Source organism: Penicillium atrosanguineum (assembly GCF_028827265.1).
Source record: "Penicillium atrosanguineum strain IBT 20685 chromosome Unknown utg000001l_segment0_segment0, whole genome shotgun sequence".
In the NCBI taxonomy this organism is placed as follows: Eukaryota; Fungi; Ascomycota; class Eurotiomycetes; order Eurotiales; family Aspergillaceae; genus Penicillium; species Penicillium atrosanguineum.
The window spans coordinates 3,120,020-3,145,411 of NW_026623133.1; the positions used below are offsets into that span (position 1 = coordinate 3,120,020).

At 50.8% G+C, this 25,392-nt stretch overlaps 11 protein-coding genes across 11 annotated transcripts; 5 read left to right on the forward strand and 6 right to left on the reverse strand.

Annotated features, from left to right (window-relative positions):
- Positions 1-55: 55 nt before the first annotated feature.
- Positions 56-1,245, forward strand: N7443_001212 (FPP/GGPP synthase family protein; the record flags this gene model as incomplete). The annotated part of the gene is made up of 2 exons (XM_056881268.1): positions 56-423; positions 483-1,245. The coding sequence occupies 2 exons, from the start codon at positions 56-58 to the stop codon at positions 1,243-1,245; spliced, it is 1,131 nt and encodes a 376-aa protein (XP_056746506.1).
- A 598-nt stretch (positions 1,246-1,843) lies between these two features.
- Positions 1,844-2,722, reverse strand: N7443_001213 (Smr domain-containing protein; the record flags this gene model as incomplete). Its single annotated transcript, XM_056881269.1, has 4 exons — positions 1,844-2,174; positions 2,236-2,486; positions 2,543-2,643; positions 2,689-2,722. 4 exons carry the CDS (start codon positions 2,720-2,722, stop codon positions 1,844-1,846), a joined length of 717 nt encoding a protein of 238 aa, XP_056746507.1.
- Positions 2,723-5,702: 2,980 nt separating this feature from the next.
- Positions 5,703-6,945, forward strand: gpaA (guanine nucleotide-binding protein subunit alpha gpaA; the record flags this gene model as incomplete). The annotated part of the gene is made up of 4 exons (XM_056881270.1): positions 5,703-5,820; positions 5,889-6,231; positions 6,292-6,848; positions 6,902-6,945. The coding sequence occupies 4 exons, from the start codon at positions 5,703-5,705 to the stop codon at positions 6,943-6,945; spliced, it is 1,062 nt and encodes a 353-aa protein (XP_056746508.1).
- A 685-nt stretch (positions 6,946-7,630) lies between these two features.
- Positions 7,631-8,638, reverse strand: N7443_001215 (uncharacterized protein; the record flags this gene model as incomplete). The annotated part of the gene is made up of 2 exons (XM_056881271.1): positions 7,631-8,407; positions 8,480-8,638. The coding sequence occupies 2 exons, from the start codon at positions 8,636-8,638 to the stop codon at positions 7,631-7,633; spliced, it is 936 nt and encodes a 311-aa protein (XP_056746509.1).
- A 299-nt stretch (positions 8,639-8,937) lies between these two features.
- N7443_001216 (uncharacterized protein) lies at positions 8,938-9,234 on the reverse strand (the record flags this gene model as incomplete). Its single annotated transcript, XM_056881272.1, has 1 exon — positions 8,938-9,234. The coding sequence occupies one exon, from the start codon at positions 9,232-9,234 to the stop codon at positions 8,938-8,940; it is 297 nt and encodes a 98-aa protein (XP_056746510.1).
- A 1,374-nt stretch (positions 9,235-10,608) lies between these two features.
- N7443_001217 (acyl--CoA ligase) lies at positions 10,609-12,523 on the reverse strand (the record flags this gene model as incomplete). Its single annotated transcript, XM_056881273.1, has 4 exons — positions 10,609-10,837; positions 10,941-11,044; positions 11,126-11,417; positions 11,469-12,523. The coding sequence occupies 4 exons, from the start codon at positions 12,521-12,523 to the stop codon at positions 10,609-10,611; spliced, it is 1,680 nt and encodes a 559-aa protein (XP_056746511.1).
- A 564-nt stretch (positions 12,524-13,087) lies between these two features.
- N7443_001218 (nucleoporin) lies at positions 13,088-18,714 on the reverse strand (the record flags this gene model as incomplete). Its single annotated transcript, XM_056881274.1, has 4 exons — positions 13,088-14,452; positions 14,505-17,609; positions 17,659-18,598; positions 18,647-18,714. The coding sequence occupies 4 exons, from the start codon at positions 18,712-18,714 to the stop codon at positions 13,088-13,090; spliced, it is 5,478 nt and encodes a 1,825-aa protein (XP_056746512.1).
- A 355-nt stretch (positions 18,715-19,069) lies between these two features.
- Positions 19,070-21,346, forward strand: N7443_001219 (bifunctional anthranilate synthase/indole-3-glycerol-phosphate synthase; the record flags this gene model as incomplete). Its single annotated transcript, XM_056881275.1, has 1 exon — positions 19,070-21,346. The coding sequence occupies one exon, from the start codon at positions 19,070-19,072 to the stop codon at positions 21,344-21,346; it is 2,277 nt and encodes a 758-aa protein (XP_056746513.1).
- A 329-nt stretch (positions 21,347-21,675) lies between these two features.
- Positions 21,676-22,476, forward strand: N7443_001220 (uncharacterized protein; the record flags this gene model as incomplete). The annotated part of the gene is made up of 1 exon (XM_056881276.1): positions 21,676-22,476. The coding sequence occupies one exon, from the start codon at positions 21,676-21,678 to the stop codon at positions 22,474-22,476; it is 801 nt and encodes a 266-aa protein (XP_056746514.1).
- Positions 22,477-22,624: 148 nt separating this feature from the next.
- On the forward strand, positions 22,625-23,660 carry N7443_001221 (BRCT domain protein; the record flags this gene model as incomplete). Its single annotated transcript, XM_056881277.1, has 5 exons — positions 22,625-22,796; positions 22,846-22,998; positions 23,025-23,117; positions 23,180-23,280; positions 23,331-23,660. The coding sequence occupies 5 exons, from the start codon at positions 22,625-22,627 to the stop codon at positions 23,658-23,660; spliced, it is 849 nt and encodes a 282-aa protein (XP_056746515.1).
- A 638-nt stretch (positions 23,661-24,298) lies between these two features.
- Positions 24,299-25,230, reverse strand: N7443_001222 (snoRNA-binding rRNA-processing protein IMP4; the record flags this gene model as incomplete). The annotated part of the gene is made up of 2 exons (XM_056881278.1): positions 24,299-25,171; positions 25,225-25,230. The coding sequence occupies 2 exons, from the start codon at positions 25,228-25,230 to the stop codon at positions 24,299-24,301; spliced, it is 879 nt and encodes a 292-aa protein (XP_056746516.1).
- Between the last annotated feature and the right edge of the window lie 162 nt (positions 25,231-25,392).

Sequence of the window (25,392 nt, forward strand, 5' to 3'; positions counted from 1 at the left end):
TCAACAACCCCTCAGCCCCTCCAACTTCCCCCTCACCCGTATTCTACGCAGCACCATGAATTCTTCATTTCAACCACCAAACCCAGTTCCGCCCAGAACTAGCTCTACGGGGGCTACGAATGGTCCGAGCAGTCCGCCCGCCCACCGACACAGGACGTCGCACGTGGACGATTCCACGGGGCAGGCGAAGCACAAACACAGACGGAACAAGTCCAGCGTGGATGGCACGAAATACAAGGATGGAACGTGGTCCTCGAAGAATGAGAAGATCCTCATCGGCCCTTATGACTACATGCACCAACATCCGGGCAAGGACGTGCGCCGCCAGCTGATCGAAGCGTTCAATTCCTGGCTTCAGGTTCCCCCGGAGAGTCTGGCGATTATCTCCAAGGTGGTGACCATGCTACATACGGCGTCGCTACTGTAAGCTCTTCTATCTTCGCTTTCTGCAAGACTTATCACTCACCTCTGTCTTCACGTAGAATTGACGACGTCGAAGACAACTCAGTTCTCCGCCGTGGAGTCCCCGTCGCGCACAATATCTTCGGCACAGCCCAGACTATCAACTCCGCTAATTACGTCTACTTTCTCGCCCTCCAAGAGATTCAACAACTAAATAATCCCGCCGCTATCGACATCTACGTGAAGGAACTCCTGAACCTCCACCGCGGCCAAGGGATGGATCTTTTCTGGCGCGATACCCTCACCTGTCCAACCGAAGACGAGTATCTAGAAATGGTCGGCAACAAAACCGGCGGTCTCTTTCGCCTAGCGGTAAAGCTAATGCAAGCCGAGAGTGCAACTGGAAAGGACTGCGTGAGCCTAGTAAACGTGATGGGTCTGATCTTCCAAATATGCGACGACTACCTCAACCTATCCAACACAACATACACCAAAAATAAGGGTCTGTGTGAAGACTTGACCGAGGGTAAATTTTCCTTTCCAATCATTCACAGCATTCGCGCCAATCCCTCCAATCATCAGCTTCTCAGCATCCTGAAGCAGAAGACCCAGGATGAGGAGGTCAAGCGCCACGCCATGCATTACATGGAGAGCACGGGCAGCTTCGCGCACACGCAGCAAACTGTGGCCGAGCTCCGCGATCGAGCTTTGAATCTCATCGAGATGATTGACGCTACGCCCCGCATCAACGGTGCCGGGGACGGGGCAATGGTGCGTGCAGTCTTGCATAAAATTGTTGAGACCACGCTATCGGACGAGGATTCTAATAGTAGAGAAGTATGAATTTGCCGTGACGGGGAGCGGAGTTAGCAGCTTATTTCTGAGATACCCTTGTGTTCATTCAAGTCCTCAAGACGGCTATGTCCGGTGATGTGCATACGAAGTAACGATTATACTAAGAATGTCATTCGAGCCTTTATAGTTCACGCTTAGAGCTATATATAGCTTGACCTTTGATCCAGCCGGGCCAGGAATTTAATATAAGGTTTCCTCATAGGCGGCCGCGGCTAAGTTACTTCCTCAGACGGATTTGAAGTCACGAAGAAGAACATCTTAGAAAAGGAACAAAAATAGCTCTAGAAAGAGCTTTAAAGAGATGCACAGAAAATGACTGAAGAATCAGGTGTGGAAGCCCCTTTACATTATCGTCTCGATCGGGCTGTAAAAGCAACTTCATGCAGCGGCGGCGAAACCATGAGTGTCTCACAAATGTGCGTGACAACCACGCTACCTTTAAAGCTTTGACTTCAGGTAGCTGACACTCTGCCTTGTACTTAGCTTATTATGGGTTTATCAGGTACCTATCTATTAAAAAACAGTACGGGCCACTACCCTATTTGCAATATGTATATGCCCTCCAAACACCGTAGATAAAAACGCTTTACATAACCACACAGCAAGCCTTTTCGAGCTTGCGCATAATCTTGGGCAACAGCGCATTGACAGCCTGCTCGATGTTGTCTTCCTGCTGCGGTTGCTGTTGCTGGTGTGTCTGCTGCTGCTGGCCGGGATACTGCTGGTGGGAGCCATGCTGGGTCTGCTGATGAGGTTGATAGGGAGGCATGACAGCCTCGCCGCCGGTCAGGTTGATGTAGATACGACCGGCGTTGTCCTCGGTGGCGTATTGGAGACCCAGTTCGCGGCAGACCTGCTCAACGCGCGGCTTGATCTTCTGGATATGGCCTGAGGAGTGGTTACCCTTGCCGACGATGCTAATTGGTGTGTTAGTTGGGTCTTTCGAAAGGGATGTGTGGTAGATAGTGCTCGGCGTACACATGCAAGTGGTTCTGGCCGTGAGACTTGGCGTAGCGGATGCGCTCTTCCAGAATCTCCTCGGCCTCCTCGACGAACTGCCCATGCAGGTCGATGGTGTCTTCCGCGACGCGTCCGCTGGCGTTATTTTCGCGGAAAATGAACTCGGACGCCTGCTTGTTATACTCCTCCATCTTGCGACCATGCGCCTTGCCCTCCTCGGAGAGCTGCTTCGCGGCCGCGCCATCACCGCTTGAATAAGCATCTTTCGACTACGCCGAGTCAGCCATGCTCTACCACAAGTGGACCAAAAGCGTGCAACTCATACCCTGCCGAAACATTGTCCCCGCTTCGAGGCCTCCTGGCGCGCCAGGTCGCGCAGGCGATCGTACTCCTGCTCGGCGTCACCGCTCTGGTCGTGGTTGAAGGCTAATCCATTAGCTCAGGTAGGGATAATTGAATTGCGACGCATACCCCTCGGGCCCAGATGGGACATTTCGTGCGACATGGTGTGTTGCTCGGAGATGTGGTGATGGACAGGGAGAGATAGAGTGGGGACCAGGGATCCGAAAAATCAGATCACGATTCGATTGTTGCGATTCGATTTGCCCCGATCGCTCGTTCCGTGGGTCGAAGGGTTCCTTGTATCCGTGTATTGTACCTATCTCTGTTTACAGTAAGTTTTCGATTTTCGATTCTTTCTTAATTCTTATCAGATTGAACTGTTCAGTGGACGTGGGGTTTTTCAAACATCCAAGGGTCGTAATCTACAATTTTCTTCTCGTCCACATGTTGGTTTCTGCCCAACTTCACTTTATCCGGCAAGCTTTTCCCACACTGGGATACGGTAGAAATCAACAGAAACAGGACAGGGACCCAATAGCCAAACTCTTTCCATGGTCTAATTTCCGCCGATAGGTATCGTGGCGCCAGCGGTGACCAGTGAACCGCGGACCAGAGCGCTATTTTCGCGCTATTGCCAGTCCGGTGGATTCGGGGATCCTTTCGATCCACTATATAAACGCCAGCCACATGGCGGTCTCGTCACTAAACCATTTCGAACATGGACGCTAACAACCTCTTTAGGACTTGGGTATCTCTCTCCCGTGTCTATTGACGTCAAAGCCCTCGAGTTTCCCTGCGTCCGCGGTCAATCAATCTTCTACGCTTGTATACACTCGGATCCACAAGTTTCATGAGTCGCTAGTGTGTATGCAAGGCAGACCTATCCGCAATATGATCTGACTGGGGTGGGGTCGTCGGTCGCGGGATTGTACACGGATACACAGAAGAGTGTGCGACTATGGCATGTTAGATAGATAATTGCAATCTCATCCATCGCGATTCGTAGGTTTATGATCAAGCTCAGGAACTAGCCTTCTCGATATCAGTCGCTTCAGCAGGATTCAAGATCACCGTGGGGAGTATGTTCAATCTCTTTCCATCGTCCCTTGCGACATTGGTCAGACGTGGGAGCCAATTTTTTTCCTTCTCGCTCTTTCTGGGATTTTTTTTTTGTTGATTAATAACCCCCTTAGACCATAGGATTTGGAGGGAAAGTATTTCGGCTTTCTCAGTTAGTGGAAATTACGGTCATAGCCTTTTGACAATGTTGACTATAGAGCTGGGCGACTTCATGCGGCTGAAGAAGAGCTTTAGAAGACTGAGCTGACCACATGTGCACGCACCGCCTCTAATTCTTGTCTATTTGTTCGACTATTTCCAGTCAAATACGCCACCATGTCAAGTCCGAGGGCGATCTTCAACAGTTTCGAGATGCCAAAACAGTCTCCACGGCAGACGAGGTAATACAATGTTCTGACACGGCGTCAAACTCATACGTGCGAGCTGAGGACAGGATGGAAGACTGCATTGCAGTCATATTCTACACAAAGAAGCTCTCGTGATGACCAAGGATCACGCTATGGCTGCACTGGCGAGATGAACTTCTTTGTAACAGAGAATTTCACGTTTCAAGTTTTTCTTTTATTTACAGCATTGGTAATGAATGGTCTTAGCTTTATGTTCTCGAAGCATCGGAACCAAAGAATCCCCAAATTTCCATGTCTCCCCATGTCTCCCCATGTCTCCCCAGGAACTCAGGGCAGGGGATGGCGCGCGGCAAAATTCGCCTAGAAGCACTAGATTGTGGGTCATGGCACGATAGCGTGTGGGAGGCAGAAATTCCAGACATTCCAGAAATTCCATCAGTTCAGGGGCCCCATGCGAGGCGCCCCATGTGCCCACTGCGACCGGCGTTGGTGGACTGGGGCCCCCATCTGAGCCCATTACATTTACAACACTTCGGCTCCCGGATAGGGGTGATTTACGTCTACGGGGATAAGGGCGCCATGTGTTGCAACCAAAGAGATCGGCAAGTAGTGCTCAGACTCCATGTGGAGCCTTCAAAGACCAAAGATATCAGGCTTCGAACGGTGTCGCCACAGCTGCACCGGGTTGAGTCCGAGTGTGACAGTGATATTCGTTCAGCCTGTTCCAGGCCGAAACAGTAGGCTGAGAATATCGCATCCCACATGCCGCATGTCAGAAAGTGAGGAAACATGGCATCATGTAAAACAACGGTCAGCATTGGCGGGTCGAGACCCAGAATAGCATGGTCTCGGGGATGATCATAGTGACGGAGTATGGAGTACATACAGTGGTGACGGAAGTGAACAATTCTCACGGACAATAACATTTGGATCCACCGTGATCTGCAGAGCCGGTTTTCCTTCTCTACCCCTATTAAAGAGAGGGGGAATGGTATAGTAGACAGACTCAACGGAAGTAGGTAGTGGTAGTACACCAGCTATACCTATATGGGACGACTGAATAATGGGCCTGACCAAAGTATAGAAACACAAAACACAAAAACAACACGATTTCAAGTAAAAAAAAAGATAAAAAAAAAAAAAGGGGAAGTCGATGGGCCCCGTTTCTCCACTCTATCCGTAAACCAATAAGATCACCCAACGCGATGCTAGAGTTGACCTGTGGTCACCGTATGGTCACGTCTTAGTTTCGCCGGCGTGAACAAAGGGCGGCTCCGGTGGTGGCTCGGTAATACCAGTGTATCCCCTTTCCCTGCTGAAACTTCCAATTTCCCCCCTCCCCCCCCTTACCTTCATCGACCTTAAACCTCCCCTTCTTTTCTCTCCAATTCGGGTTCATTCTTATCCTACTTGCTACCTCACTCCTTTACTTTCTTTCAAAGGGATATTCTCGGTACGTGCATATCTGACTCCCCTGCTCTCGTGGTTCCGTTTCACCCTTGCGTCGACACGCATCCTGAAACGTTGGCTCTCTGCGCCCTGTACTACCTGTCCGCAAAGTCCCCCCCAGTACACAGTCACCATCTTTCACTCGAGAAAAAAAAGTCTGCTGACACTTGGCTCTATACGCAGTCCCTGTAATTTGATTCCGAACCTTAACGAGTCGATCGGCTCGCACCTCCGCATCACCTTCGTTTTTACACATCTACCGTCATCATGGGTTGCGGAATGAGCACTGAGGATAAGGAGGGGAAGGCGCGGAACGAGGAGATTGAGAACCAGCTCAAGCGCGACAAGATGCTGCAAAGAAACGAGATCAAGATGCTGCTTCTCGGTATGAGACTCAACCCAAGCCGATATTAGCGCGAATCCCAGAACGGTCGGCTGACAATAGGGTTATAGGTGCCGGAGAGTCTGGGAAGTCCACGATCCTGAAACAGATGAAGCTCATTCACGAGGGCGGCTATTCGCGCGACGAGCGGGAGTCCTTCAAGGAGATCATCTACAGCAACACCGTTCAGTCGATGCGGGTCATCCTCGAGGCCATGGAGTCCCTCGAGTTGCCCCTGGAGGATGCGCGCAACGAGTACCACGTTCAGACCATCTTCATGCAGCCTGCCCAAATCGAGGGTGACAGCATTCCCCCAGAGGTTGGCAACGCTATTGGCGCTCTGTGGCGCGACACTGGTGTTCAGGAGTGCTTCAAGCGCTCGCGTGAATACCAGCTGAACGACTCGGCTAAATAGTGAGTCGCATCTGCCATAAATTCGGAATTTCGATGACCGTGCTAATCGTTCATTTATAGCTACTTCGATGCCGTTGACCGCATTGCCCAGCCCGACTACCTCCCCACTGACCAGGATGTCCTCCGTTCGCGTGTCAAGACTACCGGTATCACTGAGACTACCTTCATCATCGGCGATTTGACCTACCGGATGTTTGACGTCGGTGGTCAACGATCCGAGCGTAAGAAGTGGATTCACTGCTTCGAGAACGTCACCACCATTCTGTTCCTCGTCGCCATCTCCGAATACGACCAGCTGTTGTTCGAGGACGAGACCGTCAACCGTATGCAAGAAGCCCTGACCTTGTTCGACTCCATCTGCAACTCGAGGTGGTTCGTCAAGACCTCAATCATTCTCTTCCTCAACAAGATCGATCGCTTCAAGGAGAAGTTGCCCGTCAGCCCGATGAAGAACTACTTCCCCGACTACGAGGGCGGTGCCGACTACGCCGCTGCCTGCGACTACATCCTCAACCGTTTCGTGTCCTTGAACCAGGCCGAGCAGAAGCAGATCTACACCCACTTCACCTGTGCCACCGACACTACCCAGATCCGCTTCGTCATGGCTGCCGTGAACGGTAAGACACCTTCTGATTCCCCAAATATACCACTCAAAACTGACTCCATCCAGATATCATCATCCAAGAGAACCTCCGTCTCTGCGGTTTGATCTAATGAATTCCCCGGGTGTCGACAGTTGAATCTAGATCGCATGTGTTTTTTTCTTTTTTTCGGCTTCTTAATCGGATCTCGCCGGGATGTGATCAAAAGCCTCGTTCCCAGATTCCGGCGTTGAACATTTCCTTTCTCTGCTACCATTTCATCTTGTGTGTCTTCTAATTGCGCCTCCGGACACGATCACTAGCCGGTTCTTTCTGCTCTCGACGATGCAGAACAGGAACTTTTCTTGCCACGATACACAGCCGTGGCCATTCTTCTCTTTGTCATTTCCTATCTTCCACCTTTTCATTTTTTTTCTGTTCTATTTTTTTTTTGTTTGATTGAATGCTGGATATCCTATCATCTCTTGCTTTGCCCCCTAACCCCCTCGTTATCTCTTTTTGTCGATCTTGTATGTAACCATACCGTCACCCCCATCGTTTCCTTAGTCTCGCGTCCGTTGGAAGCCTCGAGCGACCATCTGGGCAATGGGCACGGGGAACTGTGGACAGGATACACGGATTATCATGTCTCTTCTCATGTGTCATGCCAGGTCGGTCGTTGGGTTATAGTCAGAATTCAGGAATTGAATCTTCGGGTTTCCGACGACTTGCCATTGCATCCATTGTAGCACAAGAACAGAAGTATGTGTATGTATGCGTATATATGAATTCTGGGTATCTAAACAATGCAGAGAATATCAGAACCGCAACTTCGGTCCAATAAACACGATCAAAACGGCAACGAGCCACAGTCCGAAGATCCACCCGTACAGCATCATCCGTCCCCACCAGCCCTTGCCTTCGCTCATCTTACGCAGCATTCCCATCCGCTGCCCCGCTGCCTCCATCGTCGTTGACGTCTTGTCAATGCCCGTTACTGCGCGGTCGAGTACGGACTTCTCGTTCTCTAGTGTGGCTTGGAACGAATGCGATGATGCTTTCAGTTGGCTGGCTAGTGATAGCAGCGAGCTGGTGAGGTCTTCTTGTTCCATACGGTCTGTGGTGAGTGCCTGCTCGGTGGACTCGAGTTTGTTCGGCGAGGAGTTGCGGCCTGTTGCTTTTGCGGTATCTTGGGCGGTATCTTGGTTGCGGCGGTTACGAAGTGTTGAGGGGGGTGTTGTTGCTGCGGGGGCTGGCGGTGATGCGTTTGTGGTAGGAATTGTAGGAATTGTGGTTTCTTTGATATCTTTGTCCGGTTTCTGGTCTATTCGGACCTCGGATTGTGCCTGTGCTGGAACCACTTGCTCGATGGGCTGGGAGAACAAGTCCTTCCACTCGTCGTCTGCCTCGACATCTTCGGCTTCGGCGTCGTTATCTGCACGGGCATCCTCTTCATCTAGAACACCCTGAATTCGCTTCAAGAGCTGTTTATCACGCGCAATCTCGACCTGCGCCTCGTGTCGTCGATCCGGTTGTTTCAATTGCGGGAGAGAGCGTTCAAGCTGGGAAAGGAGGGTGCGCGCGTATTCGACATTCTATGGAGCAGCTTTATCAGTGATGGATTCCCCCCATCACTCATATCGGGGAAAGATGAAGAGCTATCTTACCTTGGTGACTCGCATGCGCTGAAACTCGGACCCGCGCAAGGTGCGGAGTTCTGACCCGGGAGACAGGAGGTTATGTTCAAGGCGAGTAAACAGACGAGCCACATTCAGCAGCATAATATCGGGAGACTCCCCCACCGAGGGAAAAGTAGCGACAGCCATGGTTGCGACACGGTTGCGAAGTGTAGATGCGATCGGAAGTAAAGTAAACGAAGATGCCACCGCTCCGGGCCCGTCATCGATGACTCAGCGCCCAATGAGGCGAATTGAAGATCACTACAAAGTACCTAAACAAGACCAAAACCAAAACACTCCATAAACGATAACGAATATTGAACTAATTAAAGGAACGAAAGACAAGCCACAGAAACATTTCAAAAAAAAAAGCAGATAAAAGCCGCCGGGCTAAGCAAACAGGACAAAGAATCAAAGACATGCACAACATGCATCAAAGCATGCAACTAGCTATACTCGACAATCAGACGCCTCCAGGTCCGCGCCCCGCTGGTGTCCACCTCATGCACCTGTTGTACAGACTCGTTGCTTCTCTGCACCGATCCACTAGCCTCGGTTTGTTCACACTGGTCCGGGATCTCGGCCTTTGAGGTCCCCGGTGAACTTGCGCCTGCGTTCTGCATTTGCTGTCGCGCTATCGCGGCGACAACTCCGCTGCTTGGAAAGGTGCCGTTCCGTGATAGTGGGGTGAGGATCTCACAGGCCGAGGGTGAAGAGTGGGATTTGATCATTGCTTTTTCCATGTCGAAGGGTGGGGACCACAGGTTGGGTTCGAGGTGATCGAGGCGTTCGAGATGTTCGAGATGTGCTTGTTGGTGGCGGCGTCTGATGTAATGGATGGCCAAAAATAGACACAGGCTGACTAGGCTGATTCCACTGTATAGGGTCCACGAGAGAAATGGCGATAGGGCTGGAGATCGAGTATATCCTTGTCCCGCTGATATCATAGCGTTCGGGTGGAGGACCACCGTCTTGCATGTGTCCTCCAGTGCTACGGACGTTGTAGAGCCTGAACTCAAGCCTCGGGATGGGGAATGTTTCTTCGAAGAGGTTGTATGTATGCGAAATAGGACAGTTGAAGCGGACTGGACTGAAAGGACTGAGGCACTAAGGCACTACAGGAGAGAAATAGCAAATACTTTAGGGCCACGGAAGGGGCCCCGCGGCCATAATATAGGGATATTGAGGGGGGGCCTTAGCATTAAGGACATAGACTATGATGGACGGGAAGTCCGTCAGACTGGCGGGGCTCGAGATCTATACGTGCACCCGAAGTTCGCGACACATCTGCAGTTCGTGGAATTCCCGAAGCCCCGGTAACAAGACCTCAAAGTTGATACTGTGATAGCTCACAAAGCGAGTACTAAAGTACTACTGTATTTGAGATGCAAGAACTCGCGAACAATGAATCTGGAATGGAAAGTAAAAATCGGTCAAGGCGTTTTACTACTGGGTGGCTATTGTGCGCTCCCACTGTCCACGTACTCCGGCTCTCACACCTTCACATTTTGACACATTCACGCTCACACTCCTACACTCTCTCGCCCATTTCCTGCCCCTCACCCTTCCTGACCAGGAATGAAATGAAGTGGGTAAAGAGGGACCCCACAGAACTAAAACAAAGATTCCAGCTACACATGAACCAGCCACGATGTTCAGCTGGAGCCTCCAGACGCCACCCAAACAGAGCCGAGATCTGCATCTGGGCCCCAGTTATTCGTCCTGACCCAAGAAGCCCGACAACTCAAAAGACAGGGATATCGACCCAAAACCACGGGTAGAGTTGCGGAGATGTCCCATGTGGAACGAGTCAACTCTTCACCGATGTTCTGATCACCGATCGATGACTTCAGCTGGGCGTGTACTCCCCGACTCGGGCTAGTGTCGCGGGCCTCGCGCTAACTCAGTCCGCGCGGCGAATCACACTACACGATGCACCGCTCGGCTACGTGAGTGTCTAGTGATATCCGGTTTGGGCTTTGGAACTAGTCTCCCGAGGCCACGGATCCCCGCGAGGGATCGCCACCTGCATACAACTCAATATCCTACTTCGAATCGGCGAAAATGGACGATATGATAAGGTACCTAGGTACTAACGACCCGTCTCTAAACTTGATTCAAAGCTTGGCCGTGGCTCCCTTCAGCTCCGCCGCCGCCTGATCGCGCAGCGCCTTGCGCAAGATCTTTCCCGATGGGTTCTTCGGGATCGTGTCGAGGAATACAACCCCGCCAGTAATCCGCTTCGTGGCGGAGACCTTCCCGTCCATGAATCCAACAATCTCCTCTGCCGTGGCAGATTGGCCCGGGTTCAGGACGACGTAGGCGCGCGGCCGCTCGTCATTGTTTCTATTCTTCATTAGTATGTGTCCCAACTAAATCCTTTTTTTTTTATTAAGGAAACGCCTCCAGATCGATCGGAAGAAAGAGAAGGGAAAGGGTCATAACTCACACCATAGCGCCGATCACCGCAACATCTGCTATCGCGGGGTGTTCCAGGAGTAGTGCTTCAAGCTCAGCAGGGGCCACTTGGTTACCCTTGACTTTGATCAACTCCTGCAGCCGAGTTAGATTTTTGTATCTTTTATTTCTTTTTCTTTTTGTTCAATTCGCTCTGGGTTTTTCCAAATGGCATACCTTCATCCGATCGACCACATGGAACTTGCCCTGGTCGTCCACATAGGCAATATCACCCGTCCGAAGCCATCCATCGGCCATCTTAGTCTCCTGAGTGGCCTTGGGATTCCGCCAGTAACCCTTCATGATATTCTGCGCGCGTACCCACAGCTCTCCGCGCTGGTTTCGCTCCATGATCTCAGTGACACCATCTTCAGCCATGATCTTCGCCTCGCAGTTGGCATTAGGCTCTCCGACGGACGCCGAATAGCTCTTCTCCGTCGGATCCCATCCCAATATAGAACAAGTTGCCCTAAACCACTTAGCTCTGCATTATTACCATAGGAAAGAAGGGAACACTCACTCGGTCATCCCCCACCCTTGCTTAACATTGATCTTCCCCTCCGGCCACAACTTCTCCACCTCACTACAAGTTTCCCTGCCCAACGGCGCAGCGCCACTACCAACAGCCTCCACGCTGCTCAGATCATATTTCTTGACAATAGGATGCTTAGCCAGCATAACTACAACCGGCGGAACCAGAATTAAATCCGTAATCCGGAACTTCTGCGTATACTCCAGCATCTGTACAAAATCAAACTTGGGCATGATATAAACCGGCGTCCCCCGATGCAGCGCCGCCGCAATGAAAATATTCTGCGCCATCGCATGATACATCGGCAAGAAACACAGCCAGCGCGCACGAGCCTTCCGCGCCTCATAGTCGGGGTTCAGTGTGCCGAGATGCGTATACTGAAGCATATTGGCGGCGTAGTTCTTATGCGTGATTTCCACGCCCTTCGGTCTACCCGTCGTGCCACTAGAATAGTTCAGCACGAGAGTCTGATCAGCCAGCTCTGGAGTCGAGAGTTCTTCCCACGCGAACCCGGCTCCTTCTTCTGGCGATGCGACCAGATCCCCCCAGTATGGACATCCGGATCGCGCCTGGCCTGCGCCGTCGTAGATGGCATTGTCGAAGATGAACACCCGGTCCCGGCTAAGACCTGCTAGCTTGGCGGCTTCAATGCCCGTGTTCAGACTGATGTTCGCGCAGATGAGATATGTGGCGCCGCTGTCTTGGAGCTGATAGGCTAGCTCGCGGGCCACGTATGTTGGGTTCGCTCCTGTGAAGATGCCGCCCGCCATGGTGATGCCCATTAAAACGACGGGGAAGAATAGGTCATTCCCTGAAAATAGAAGGACTCGGTCACCGGGCTGAAGGCCGGATTTGAGGAGACCGACTGCGAACCGCTGGCTCCAGAGGCGGAAGTCATGCGGCGTGAAGTAATGGGTATCTGGGCGAGCTGCTTCTAGGAAACATGGCTGTGTCTGGGACAGAGCGGCCGTAGGGGATTTGAGGAGCAAAGTAGCGAGGTGGGTGTTGGGGACGTCGATCGTCCAGCGAGATTTATATGGCATGATTCTATCTGGTAGGTTCAATGTTGCGAGGAATTCGGTCCTGGTTCGAGAATATAAAGAACCTTGGAAGGGAGAACCCCCGCTATTTGCCATATAACCATATAGCCCATGCACATTTAATCAGCCTTGGAAGGTGGATTCATAGATCGGAGCTTCCCCCGCATAAATCGGTTATGCATTTGCGGGGAAGAAGAAGTGCCTCGGATGAAGTGTGCCGAGCATTGGTCATACGTGGATGGTGGGAAAAGTGACCCCTTTCTCCAGTGAACAGAAAGGACGAGAAAAAGAGACCCAAAACAAGAAAGAATTGACTTCGGAAGAATGGGTTGCGGAAGGTATCATCGACCCGTGTTGCCCATGTGTCGGACTTTATATCCTCAGAGTCTTCAGCAACGTCATACGTTACCCAGAGTCGGAAACTGAACTGAACAAAGTCCGTGCTACACATGTCCATGAATGTTGGAATAGACAAATTGACAGAACATCTCAATTGGACCTGCGAATTGCATAATCAACTACCTACACCTAATGATCCGCCCAGAATACAGTAAAAAGACATGAGTATCATGATTCCTCCTCGCCGCCCAAACAAGCAACCGCTGCATTCAGCTCTGCCACAACCTTCTCTTCCAACCGATTCTCAGTCCCAGAGGCCGCGTCGAGTGGCTTCTGTCGCGACCATTCGGCCTCCTTCTCAGTCGTAGCCACAATGCGTCCCCGCAGAGTCGATCGGCGACCGAGCAGTTCTTCAATGTCTTCCTTGACCTGTGCCTTGTCCCACTTGAGCTCCTTAATAGATTGCGCATCCAGGCCGGCGCTGGGCCCGGCTTCGCGGAACCGGTCTAGCATGAAAGAGATCAGAGCCAGTGAATACGCTTCAGAGGCCATGCTCAGACTGATCCACTGCTGGGAGACTCCGGCGCTAGCGCTGGGGTGGCCGACTGAGAAGCACTCAGATGCCCGACTGAGCTGTCCTTCGAATTGGTTGAGGAATGCGGCCACTTCTGGTGCCGCGCGGATGACGTTGTATAGTAGGTTCAGACACAGTGGAAGGAAGCCACCGGTCCAAATTGTATACAATCGAGGTACAGCATCGAAGGGCCCGAATCCCTTGGGTTGACGGAGGCCGTTGGACAGGCGGCATGTTGACAATCTCATCAGAACGGCTTCGACGGCCAGGTGCTCGGCTAACATGGGCAAGGTGGACAATTTGACAAGGACTGAGACACTGAGATCGCCGTAGATGGGGTCACCAGCCACTGCAAGCTGGTCGGCCCAAGAGAACAATGTTGTGGCATGTCGAGCGACGTCGTTATCTTGTATATGGTATGTGATATGCTCGTAGAGACGCTCGGAGTTCTTGACCTGGAGACAGCTCTGGAGGATAGCAACGATGATGGCGAAATCCTTGGGCATGCACTTGTCCGGTTCCTCGTGCAGGTAGGTGGTGAGCGATTTGAAGCCTTGCGCCACGACCATCTTGACGATCTCCACAATGAGAGTGAGGTCATTCGAAAGCTTGGCGGGCTTGCTCAGGGTTTCAGGGCTGGTGCGTGATGGCTTATCCAGGTGGAACTGAAGGGCCAGGAACAGCACATTCAGCAGCGATCGGTAGTATTCAATATCGTTGCTGATGAGCGCATCTTCGTAAGTCGAGTGTCGATCCCGCAGCGCTTTGTAGACGGCTTCGAGTAAAGCAAATGCTTCGGCTCCGCGAGCATCAACCTGCACCAGTCTTTGACAAAGCGCCTGGGCAAAGTCGACGCGGACTTGCTGAATCTCTTCAAAGATGGCCTCTGGAGTAACACTGCGAGTGTTTGCCTCGAGGCAATTTTGAGCCACAACAGCCATGGACTTCTGAATAGCAAAGTCGGGCATAAAGTCGGCGCAATGCTCGATGGCAAAGAACTTCCAGCTGTGGAGAAGTGTCTGTTTTGGTGTTAGAAAAGGGTTGGTAGATGCAGGATCAATAAGAACTTACCACCTGCGCTTCTACAAGCGACAAATTGATGTTGGCTCGCTCGAATTCCTCGGAGAAGCCCCGATTGCGAGATCCAGACCAGGCGAAATCGTAGGACAAAAGCTTTTCTCCCATTCCCAGATCATAATAGTAATCACGTCCCAATGCACGAGGCACGAGGGGCGTCCTCTTGAAGTCAACAACCTTGCAGCCGGTGTATCGCATTTCAAAGTTCTTCTTCAAGTTCGCGTGCAGGGAGGAATTGTAAGCATTGACCTCCACAGCATCCTGAGAGTACCATTGTACTAAAGGAATGAGGGTCTTCACGAAGCTGAAATCTCCCATTTCCTTCGCGGCGTGCAGGTAAACAGCGCAGATATCTGCGACAACAGCAGCAATGCGAGTCGCGTAGATCTGTTGAATCACAGGCAACGAAGAAATCTTCAACTTGGAGACGTAGCTCACGATGCTGTTGAAGAACTGGGAATGCTTCTTCAGGTGGGGAGTTGCCCATGGCCAATTTTCTTGGGCACGAGAAACAAATTCTAGCAAAGCCAGAGCCATCTGAGGCTCTTCCTGTTCAATGTTGGCAAGTTTGTCAAGCGCCATTTGCAAGAATGGCACGCCTCTCATGCTTGGGTCTCCAGACTTGCCAGACTTCTTCAATGTCTGTCGAGGGGAAGCCCCGGTCAGAATGAAGACTGCCAACCATTGCTGACGCTTGCTGACGAATGTTGACAACAATTTCCAATTCGCAAGGCGCAGAGCCTCGTCATTGAGCGGCTTGTCAAGCTGTGACAGCACGTCAAGGAACAAACACGATGCCTCAGCTCCGAGATGACCAACAAGAGACGGGGGTTCATTATCCGGATCCGAAGCGGCAACAGAAATGAGGATTTCAAGCAAAGACACAACAGGTAACCTATACGCATCATGAAGCGCATAGAGCTTGACAAGGACAGGCGTAGCCTTGAAAAGCTGCTCCTCTAGAAGTGAGCCAGGCTGCTGAGTAAGTCGTGCTGCTTGAACGAGCTTGATGCACAGGCCCAGGGTGGCATTGACCTGGTTCTCAACCAATGTGAGATAGCGAAGATGGACGGTAGGTGGGGTCTGCAGACCATCGGAGATTAATCGAAGAAGTGGGTTGAAGGGGAGATCGGCGGACGACCGAGGTCGCAGTAGATCCAGGATGTACGTCGCGGAGTCAGAGAAGACACCCGTAATCTTGGCTTCTGGTTTCGCAGAATCATTGACGCCGTAGGCATAGTAGAGAATCCGGTCGAAAGCAGAAGCGAGCGTTGCGTTGAGCTTGAACTGCTGTTCCGGGAGGTTGAATCGCCAATTGCCATTGCTATTGAAAATCTCAACCATAGTTCGGGTGAAATTCAACAAAATGGTTCTCATAACATGGGAAGGGATGCCGGCAGTCCAGTCAGATGCGATCGTCGACTTGCCTGCAACGCTGCCGGGGCTCTTCCTGAGCACTGCTCGAGACGCGGCGTCATCAATAGCTGCTACCAGGAGGTTCACGCAGCTGAGTAGGAATGGGTATTCTCCAGATGGAAGCTCCATGGCTGAAACGATGGCAGTCATAATTCCGCCTTTGCCGTCCGAACCGATGAAGCTACTGCGGCTGAAAAATGGCCATACTCGACTGGGGAGAACCTTGATGACCTCCTGGATGAATCGCAGGCAGGCCATGATGGGATCCAACGCATTTGCTGGGTCACCTCGCGACCCGATATTCTGCAGGTTGCGCTCGAAGATGTCCAATACCACGGAGATGATATCGCCTTGTTTAGACAGTCCGTCGCTAGCCATCTCCAATATTCTCGTGGCTCCCGTGCCAGCAGCGTCGTGGGCTTGGGCATTCCTAGCGCCGGCAACAAGATCCGCCAGGAGCTCAATGATCTCTGTACAAGGCGCAGCATTCCAATCCGAACAGTATCCACCGCTCGCACTCCATTCTTCTAGCCAGCTTCCAAGGAAGCTCAAGCATGAATATTGATGCTGCCACATAATGATTGCAGGTTTTGATTCGGAAATGACTTGGCCGATCGTTGAAGTTGGGATTTCTGACGAGCCACTTACAATCAAAGCATTATTGGTCTGAGTGTCGTGGAGGCTGCGAGAAGCAGACTGAAACATCGGGAGCGATTGGATCAGAGAGACCCAGTTCGCGTTTTCATCCTCTCGAATTGTTTCATATCCCTGGAAACCCGGAGAAACGATTTGGGTAAAAGTGCTCATGTTGTCTAGTTCCTCGACGATAAGGGGTAAGCCGTCCTCGCTCATCTCGTGTGGAGTCACGAGCGCGCGGCAGAGCCTGAGGAAAGGAACTGTTTCATAGGGGAATCGAGAACGAGCGAGTTCGAAAATACCTGCCATCAACCTACGATCACTGGCAAACACAGACCTAGGATCGCTGGCAGGACCAAGAAAGGTCATTTTGTCCCACCGAAGATTATCGGGAGTGCCAGTCAATATGGCCAAAGTGGCCTCCAGGATTTCAGGCGTGTATTCGACACGGTTAATAGCAACTCGAATGATATCAAAAAGATGCAATCGGACCCATTGATCTGTCAAGATATCATCGATTGCTGACATGGATCCAGCCTTGATAGACAATGTGACGACCACACTTAAGACCGACTCGACGAGCTCATCAGTACATAAACGAGCGATCACATCTTCAGCACTATGTTGAGGCATTGAAGCACAGTCGAATAGATCTTCATAAAGTGATGGCTCCATCCCTCGAGAAAGGCCTGTGTTCTCTGTCTTTGCCAGGAATGCAGCTCGGGCTGTGTTGGATTGCTCTTGTTCTCGCCGGTCTCGAGATATACTAGCTGCCTCGGCAAATGCTTGAAGAACCACGCCCCAGAGCAATGCAGCCGAGTTGACGGTGTTCAGGTTCAGGTTCATAGATGCACCCAGGAGGATCTCAGTGACCTGAGATACAGCCTCTTTGGAGAGATAGTAAGGCTTCTGTCCCGGGGGAAAGGCCGTCGGCTCGTTCCCACCGAGGATATGGTTAATGGCAAGGGAGAATCTCAGGAAAGCCAGGGTGACAAGGGAGGTAAAGGCCTGAAGCGGTAATAAGACTTCCAAAGGTTGTTGGCACGGCTAGCATGCTGGTCAGTCTTTGCCAATTAAGTATGTGGGAGCCACTTACCACTTGCAACGGCTCCAAGAAGGAATGTTCGGCCATGAGTTTGACCCAAGATATTACAAGATCGGCAGCCGGGATTTCACTTGACGCCTGAAGTCGATGGAACATAATCTGTAGGATATGAACAATCTCCTCAACGAGAGTAGTCCTCCAGATATCCTCTGTCTCCTGACTACTATCGCTTGCACCTAACCAGCCGCCATCTGATTCCAGATCTCTCAGTCGGTTGCGAATTCCGGTGATACAATCAGTCAGAAGTGTATTCAGTCCCTCTCCGTCGGAATTTTTCTGAAACAGCGTCTCTCCTAGCTTACGCAAAGCCAGAGTGCGCTCGCTCTCATTGATGCTGTTATTGGTGGATTCGCCAGCAAGACCATGTAGAGATAAAATAAGAAGCTTGCGGTAAGTCTTCAAAATATGACTTCTCTCTGAGATATAAAGACTCCGCAATCGCAAGCGTCGGTTGACTTCTGTGTCGAAAGTAGCTGCGTCCTCTTTGTCCGCAGCTTGTCTCAGAACGCTCGCCAGGTTCGGACCAGCCACCGACACACGAAGGTTGTCCGTACCCGCAGCGCTCTGAAGGCTCATGGCCTCCTCCGCCGAAAAAGTCGTTGTCAAGCGCGAAGCAGGCCGATTCTGCCATTCAATAACTGCAATGCGCAGAGCCGCGATCTCGTCAATTTGTGCCTTCTCGCTGAGCCATTGCGCGTCCGACTTGATCTCTTTGAGATCAAACGAGGTTTTGGAATTCGTTTCAACGTGGATTGCCGCGGTCCTAGACTCAAATTCGGACTTGGATTTAGCGGAAGGGCTAGACGAAGGGATCACACTTTGGGATAGCAACTCGGTGCTTTCGGGATGCGAAAGGAAGGCTGCGACATTGCCGCCATTATCGGCATGACCTTCGGGATCGTTGGTATAGAGGAAAGCTCTTCTCCAGGACCTGCGACAAGTTAACAACAAATTAGGATGATGGCTGAGCTGAACGTACAGAAGTTGGACGTCCCCGGAGAAGCACTTGTCCAGGGACGGAAAATAGGCCTCCGGGATGGGAGCCATTTGGCGTGACAATTTAGAACATCATAAAATTCAGAGATACCAGGGCAGGAAGAGTCTCGGAGGGAAGAAAGTAGAAAGGGTTCACAGGTAGCTATAGCTATTGGAAAGCTCCAGGAAGATTTCACTTCTTTCGCGCGCTCAGCGGTCAACAATCCGCACTTCCTATCTTGGCTTAGCGCTGGGCGGTGAAGCATGACAAAAGTTGTTTCTTTTGTCACTGAGTCACTTCGAGCTAATCTGGCTGTGACTTCGACTTTCTTAACAGGAAACGGTGCAGTCAATTGCGATTCGTGTCTCTTAATACTCTTCACTATCTCAATCTCGAAGCCCGGCCCCTCCGGCAAGCTCCACGGTCATGGCGGACCTCGTTGACCACTCCCCCCACCATCCCACCCAAGCTACGAAGCTAGACAGCGCATCCAACGTTATTCTGATCGACAACTACGACTCTTTCACCTGGAACGTCTACCAATATCTGGTTCTTGAGGGAGCTACAGTCACTGTATTCCGCAATGATGAAGTTACTGTGGAGGATCTGATTGCAAAGAAGCCTACTCAGCTGGTCATTAGTCCCGGCCCCGGTCACCCTTCAACAGACGCAGGAATTAGCAACGCTGCGATCCAGTACTTCAGTGGAAAAGTGCCGGTCTTTGGTGTGTGCATGGGTCAACAATGTATCATCTCCTCCTTTGGTGGCAAGGTCGATGTGACCGGCGAGATTCTCCACGGCAAGACCTCGGTCTTGAAGCATGACTCCAAGGGCGTCTACGAGGGACTACCCACTGTCCTCTCCGTCACTCGATACCACTCGCTTGCGGGAACTCACTCGACCATCCCGGAGTCCCTTGAAGTGTCTTCGTGGGCCGAACTCGAGAACGGCAGCGGCGACATTATCATGGGAGTCCGGCACAAGGAGCTTACTGTGGAAGGCGTGCAGTTCCACCCTGAGAGTATTCTGACTGAGTATGGACGGAAGATGTTCAGGAACTTCCTCACCTTGACTTCAGGTACTTGGAACGGGAATAAGCAGAGTGCGACGGTTGCCCCCCAAGTTCCCGCTCCGGTTGATAAGAAAGCATCCATTCTAGATAAAATCTACGCTCATCGCAGGAACGCCGTTGCTGATCAGAAGAAGATTCCCGCCTTGCGACCAGAGGCCCTGCAAGCTGCTTATGACTTGAATATCGCGCCGCCCCAAGTATCCTTCCCTGAGCGGTTGAGACAGTCGGATTATCCCCTCTCATTGATGGCGGAGATCAAACGAGCATCCCCTTCTAAGGGTATCATCGCGGCAGATGTGTGTGCTCCGGCTCAAGCTCGCGAGTATGCTAAAGCCGGTGCCAGTGTCATCTCTGTTCTCACCGAGCCCGAGTGGTTCAAGGGAACAATTGACGATCTTCGAGCAGTGCGTCAAAGTTTGGAGGGTATGGCCAACCGTCCAGCTCTCTTGCGGAAGGAGTTCGTGTTTGATGAATATCAAATTCTCGAGGCACGACTGGCTGGTGCCGACACCGTTCTCTTGATTGTGAAGATGCTTGATATTGAACTTCTTACACGCCTCTACCGGTACTCTCAGAGCCTTGGAATGGAGCCCCTTGTCGAAGTCAACACGCCCGAGGAGATGAAAATTGCAGTTGAATTGGGATCCCAAGTCATTGGTGTGAACAACCGCGACCTTACTAGTTTCGAGGTTGATCTTGGAACTACAAGCCGCCTTATGGATCAAGTCCCCGAGTCCACCATCGTGTGCGCTCTCAGTGGTATTATGGGCCCTAAGGATGTGGAGGCTTACAAGAAGGAGGGTGTGAGAGCTATTCTTGTGGGAGAGGCCTTGATGCGGGCCCCCGACACCTCTTCCTTTGTGGCGCAGCTATTGGGCGGGTCAAAGGCTACATCGACTTCAACATATCCCCCATTGGTGAAGATTTGTGGGACTCGGTCTGAAGAGGCCGCCAAGGTCGCCATCGAAGCTGGAGCCGACATGATCGGTATTATTCAAGTTCCCGGGCGGTCAAGAACAGTCTCGGATGATGTGGCTCTCCGAATCTCTCAGACTATTAAGTCAACACCTCGTCCTGGAGCCCAACAGAATGTGACATCGGAGCAATTATCTAATGCTACTACTTTGGAGTGGTTTGATTATTCCGCTGGCGTCTTGCGGCACCCATCTCGCGCATTGCTTGTGGGCGTTTTCATGAATCAGCCTCTTTCCTACATTCTTAACCAGCAACAAAAGCTTGGACTCGACATTGTACAGCTTCACGGCTCTGAGCCTATTGAATGGGCTAGCTTGATTCCTGTTCCCGTCATTCACAAATTTGCACCTGGTGACCTTGGCATTGCACGTAGGGCATACCACAATCTTCCTTTGTTGGACTCTGGCGCTGGTGGTTCGGGCGAGCTCCTGGAAAAGGCCAGTGTTCAGCAAGTCCTCGACAGCGACGTGGGTTTGCGAGTGATTTTGGCCGGTGGGTTGAACTCCGATAACGTGGTCGATACCGTGAAGAAGCTTGGCGAGTCGGGATCGAAGGTGGTCGGATTGGATGTCAGCTCCGGAGTTGAAACCAACGGTTCTCAGGATTTGGACAAGATTCGTGCTTTCGTGAGAGTTGTCAAGAGCATCCGGGCATGATCTGTTCATGAATTTTGATTCATTTCTCACAAGATAGTTTTCGGGCGATGGTGTGACTTCTCTTCTCACTCCATCTTCGCTTCAGATATTCCGGGTTTATAACAACAGTCACGACGTCATAAATACATGCCTGTTTCAATATGAATGCTTCCCTCTTCTTCCGACACGTGACTTTATACTGCTCCATGATCACGTCTGTCATGATCACGTCTGTCATGATCATGTCTGTCGTAATCTTTATAATTTTCGCTCCTACTCACTCTCCTATTCTACTCAAGTATCAAAAACAAACAGCCATTCACATAATAACTTATTCCATCCTAGTCAAAATGACAGACGACAGTGAAATTGAGGGGCTTCGTATGAGAATCCCTCAGTATTCGTACGGAGGAAGGGACGCCTTTCTGGGCATTATGGAACACGAATTGTCCCTGCCCCTTCCCAAGAACGACGTCCTTCTCTTTACAATCAGCGATCATCAATTCCAACGTGACTTTCTCCACTCAGACGAAACGACCTTTTCACAATCGTGGAAAGAGTACTCTTCCTCTTCTCATTCACTACTCGTCAAAATGCTCTCTGGACCACATGAACAAGCACATTTGACTTTCATTCAAATCATCACTGAGACTGCCAACTCACTCGGTATATCTGATGAGCTACTGTTCCAAGGCGGTAGGACTCAACATCTCAATACAACCTACAAACAGGCCGACAGTTCTATTGTTCCCGTGGCCTTCGCAGCCCGAGGACACCCTACAGTCGCTATTGAAGTTGCCCTGTCAGAATCCAATGCACAGCTTCACAGAGACGCCGAAAACTGGTTGCGAGGCTCCCAAGGGCAGGTCCAATCAGTGATCACGATTCTCATCAAACGGAATACACGCGATTTGGTGATTCGGAGATGGATTATGCAGAAGAACGCCCTGTTCGTGGCCCAGGAAGTCCTCGTCAACGTGCAACTCTTGAGAACCAGATCTCAAGACTCTTTTACAGTCACCGGCGCTCCTTTCATTATTCCTTTCCACCACCTATTTCTACGCCCACCGAGCTCCAATACGAATGAAGCGGATTTCCAATTCAACGTAGCAAATCTCATACGGCTAGCCCAGCGAACCTGGTCCATCTAGTTTTACATTTCTCTTACTTTACACCTCTCAGTCAATACATCTTTACTTCCGAATATCAATTCTCAACTCGATTAAAGTGTGCCCATCGATCCCATATCTATCCTGCAGGCTTTCCTTTCGTATCGACACCAACATTCACATCGACAAGATGGGAAAACCGTTTGAAAAGATTCAAGTCCGTGTCATTGGGTCCTTTGAAGACTCAGACAAAGTATCTGGGTGGATGAAAGCCAACGGCGGTAAATATCACCGATCTTTCAACAGCCAGGTAACCCACCTCATTGTATCTGAAGAAGTCTATCTCAAAAATGGAGAAGAAGGTGAGCCTACCATTTTGAGGTGTTCTAAGCAGTACTGACTTTATCACAGTTGATAAAGCAAAACGGTCCGGCAAAGTGAAGATTGTGTCCTTTGACTGGCTGGAAGACTCCTTGCTGTCACGTTCCAAACGGCCCAAGCCGGAGCAACCTTTTCTATGGTCGACACTTCTTCGAAAGGATGCCAAAGGGAAGAAGACGACGAGTAAGTCTCCCTGAAGACTCTATGAGTTGATGTGGCTGATCTTATAATCGTAGAAGATCCTTTTACAAACAGGGTCACCAAAAACACCACACGCCGAAAGGGCAAGGGTGCAACCATGCGTGCGTCAATGTTACATTTCCTGGCGAATGATACTTCCTGGCTAACGATGCTACAAATCTAGCCAAACCCCTGATATTCACCGATGCCGCTGGCGAGACCTGGGATGCAGAAATCGTGCGACAGAATGTAGCTCCACGCCCTCGATGTAAATTCCGAATCGGAGTAAGTGCAAAATGTACCATTTTTCTAAAAGATTTACTGATTATTTGTAGGTCTTTCAGTCTCTTTCGAAGCCCCCGTGTTATTCAACATACGCCAAATACAGCCAGCTGGGCACTTCTTACGTGGACGAACTAGCATTGCCGAGAAAGGATAAGGACGTTGCTATCTGTGCATTCAAAAAGTTCTTCCTTGCACAGACAGGGAAAGAATGGGGAAATCGATCTGATGGGCAGATTCCGGCCCCTAAGGCGGATAAGGATGGAAATCCTGCACTTGAGGGCTGGTACACATACGAGGACACGTCCAGCCCTTTCTCAAACTGGATCAAAGCATACCAGCCTCCAACTCCTCCAACCGAAGGATCTGACAAGGAGGAATAAGGCTAATTATTAATCTGCGAGGCATCATGAGCATACATTGTGCATGAGAGGGGATATAGCGGAACTGATGAATAGGAAGTTCTTACAAGTTGGGGAAATATACTACTACATTGAAGCCTGAAAAAACGATTAAAAAGGGGTTACTTTCCAAGTTAGAGTACTAGTATGTACCAAGGTTAGACACTTTGAAAGAAACATGAACAAAATCCATCCCAAGACACACTTAACAAGTCTCAATCGATCTATTTTTTCAAACCCTCAAGGCGATCAAAAAAAGAGCGTAGGTGCAACTTAGCCCTGGAGGTAGATAATTCGCTACATTGAATTATCCTACATAGGGGCTGTTGATCTTGAAAATAATAGATAGGAATGATCCTAAGGGTGATGGATTAGAGGGATTCACTACAAGGCAGAAGAAGTTTCAAGTCATGCTGGTTGATAAGCTTTCGTAGTACATTTTTCTCTTCTGGCTGCCATCAAAGCCACCAAGGTATAGTGTGAATATTTAAACGTATAAAATAACATGAAATGGCTAAAAAGCCTTTTAGTCGATTTAGAAACACCAATACGCCAGTGGAGTGCCCCATAGATATCCACACCTATATCCGACACCGTGATGCAAAATTTCCGAAAAGCAATCAAAGGTAATCCTTCTTCTTGCTGGTTCTTGTGTACTGCGTAAGGGCCCATTCAACGTCTCCACTGGAACCCTTCTCGAGAGTGCCTCCTCGAATTTCGAAGAGGCGCATGGTCATACGGGGGCCGACTTCAGCAAGTTCGACGTCCCGGTAACCAGTCTTCACGAAGACATGATGCCGCATTTCAATGCTGTCTTCCTTGTTGACAAAAGTCACGACACGGTTGCCGACTTTTCCAGACTCGCGAGGAGGGAACATATGCTTCAAAATCTGCACCACGCGGGCACCCAGCTTGGTCTTGAAGCCCTCGAAGATCAAGTGAGGGTAGCTCTCGGAAACAGTGCCGCGGGCAGCATTGGGGATATCCGCACGTAGAACGACATTATGCAGAGAGAAGCTCGCAGTCGGGCCGTGAGGAAGATGCGAAATGGTAAGGGCGGTGGGTGTACCACGGTGCTCGTGCAGCAGAATCATGTCGGTCAGAGCAGCAGAAGTGGCGCTCGACACCAGATCGGGCAAAACGAGATTACCACGGTTGAGGCGGATAGCGGTGGGCAGGAGAAGACGGATTTCCTTGGCGAAAGCACCGAGACGAGCAGATGGCGAGCGGGATGTGGTGACCAGCGGGCGAGGATCAATAACGCCGGAAGTCAAAGCGTATTCGTCGTCGACGTCCATATCAGCATCTTGTTCCTTCGTTTCATCGTACTTGAAGTCCTCCCGAAGAGCCTTGTCATTTGCGATTGAAGGATCGAGGGGCTTGCCAGAGGCCAGGGCGGCTTTCAGCTGGGCTCTCTTTTCTGCGATAGAGGCATCGCGGAGGAGCAAAGCTCTCCGGTAAAGGTAGTCGCGACGTTCACGATTTTGACGGCGCTGTTGTACGTTAGCATGGTTGAAGAAGCCAGTTAGAAATGACGGATACCTACCAGCATCTTTGTGGAAGTGTAGACTGAGGTGATCTTCAAAGTTGATGGCGGGCAACTTTTTTTTTCTAATCTCCGGGGCTGCGTAGTTGGTTCGCGAACATCACCGTAGTGGGATCCCACCGATAGAGAATCGCAAATGCGGAGACACTTTTTCGTCCTCCCCAACTC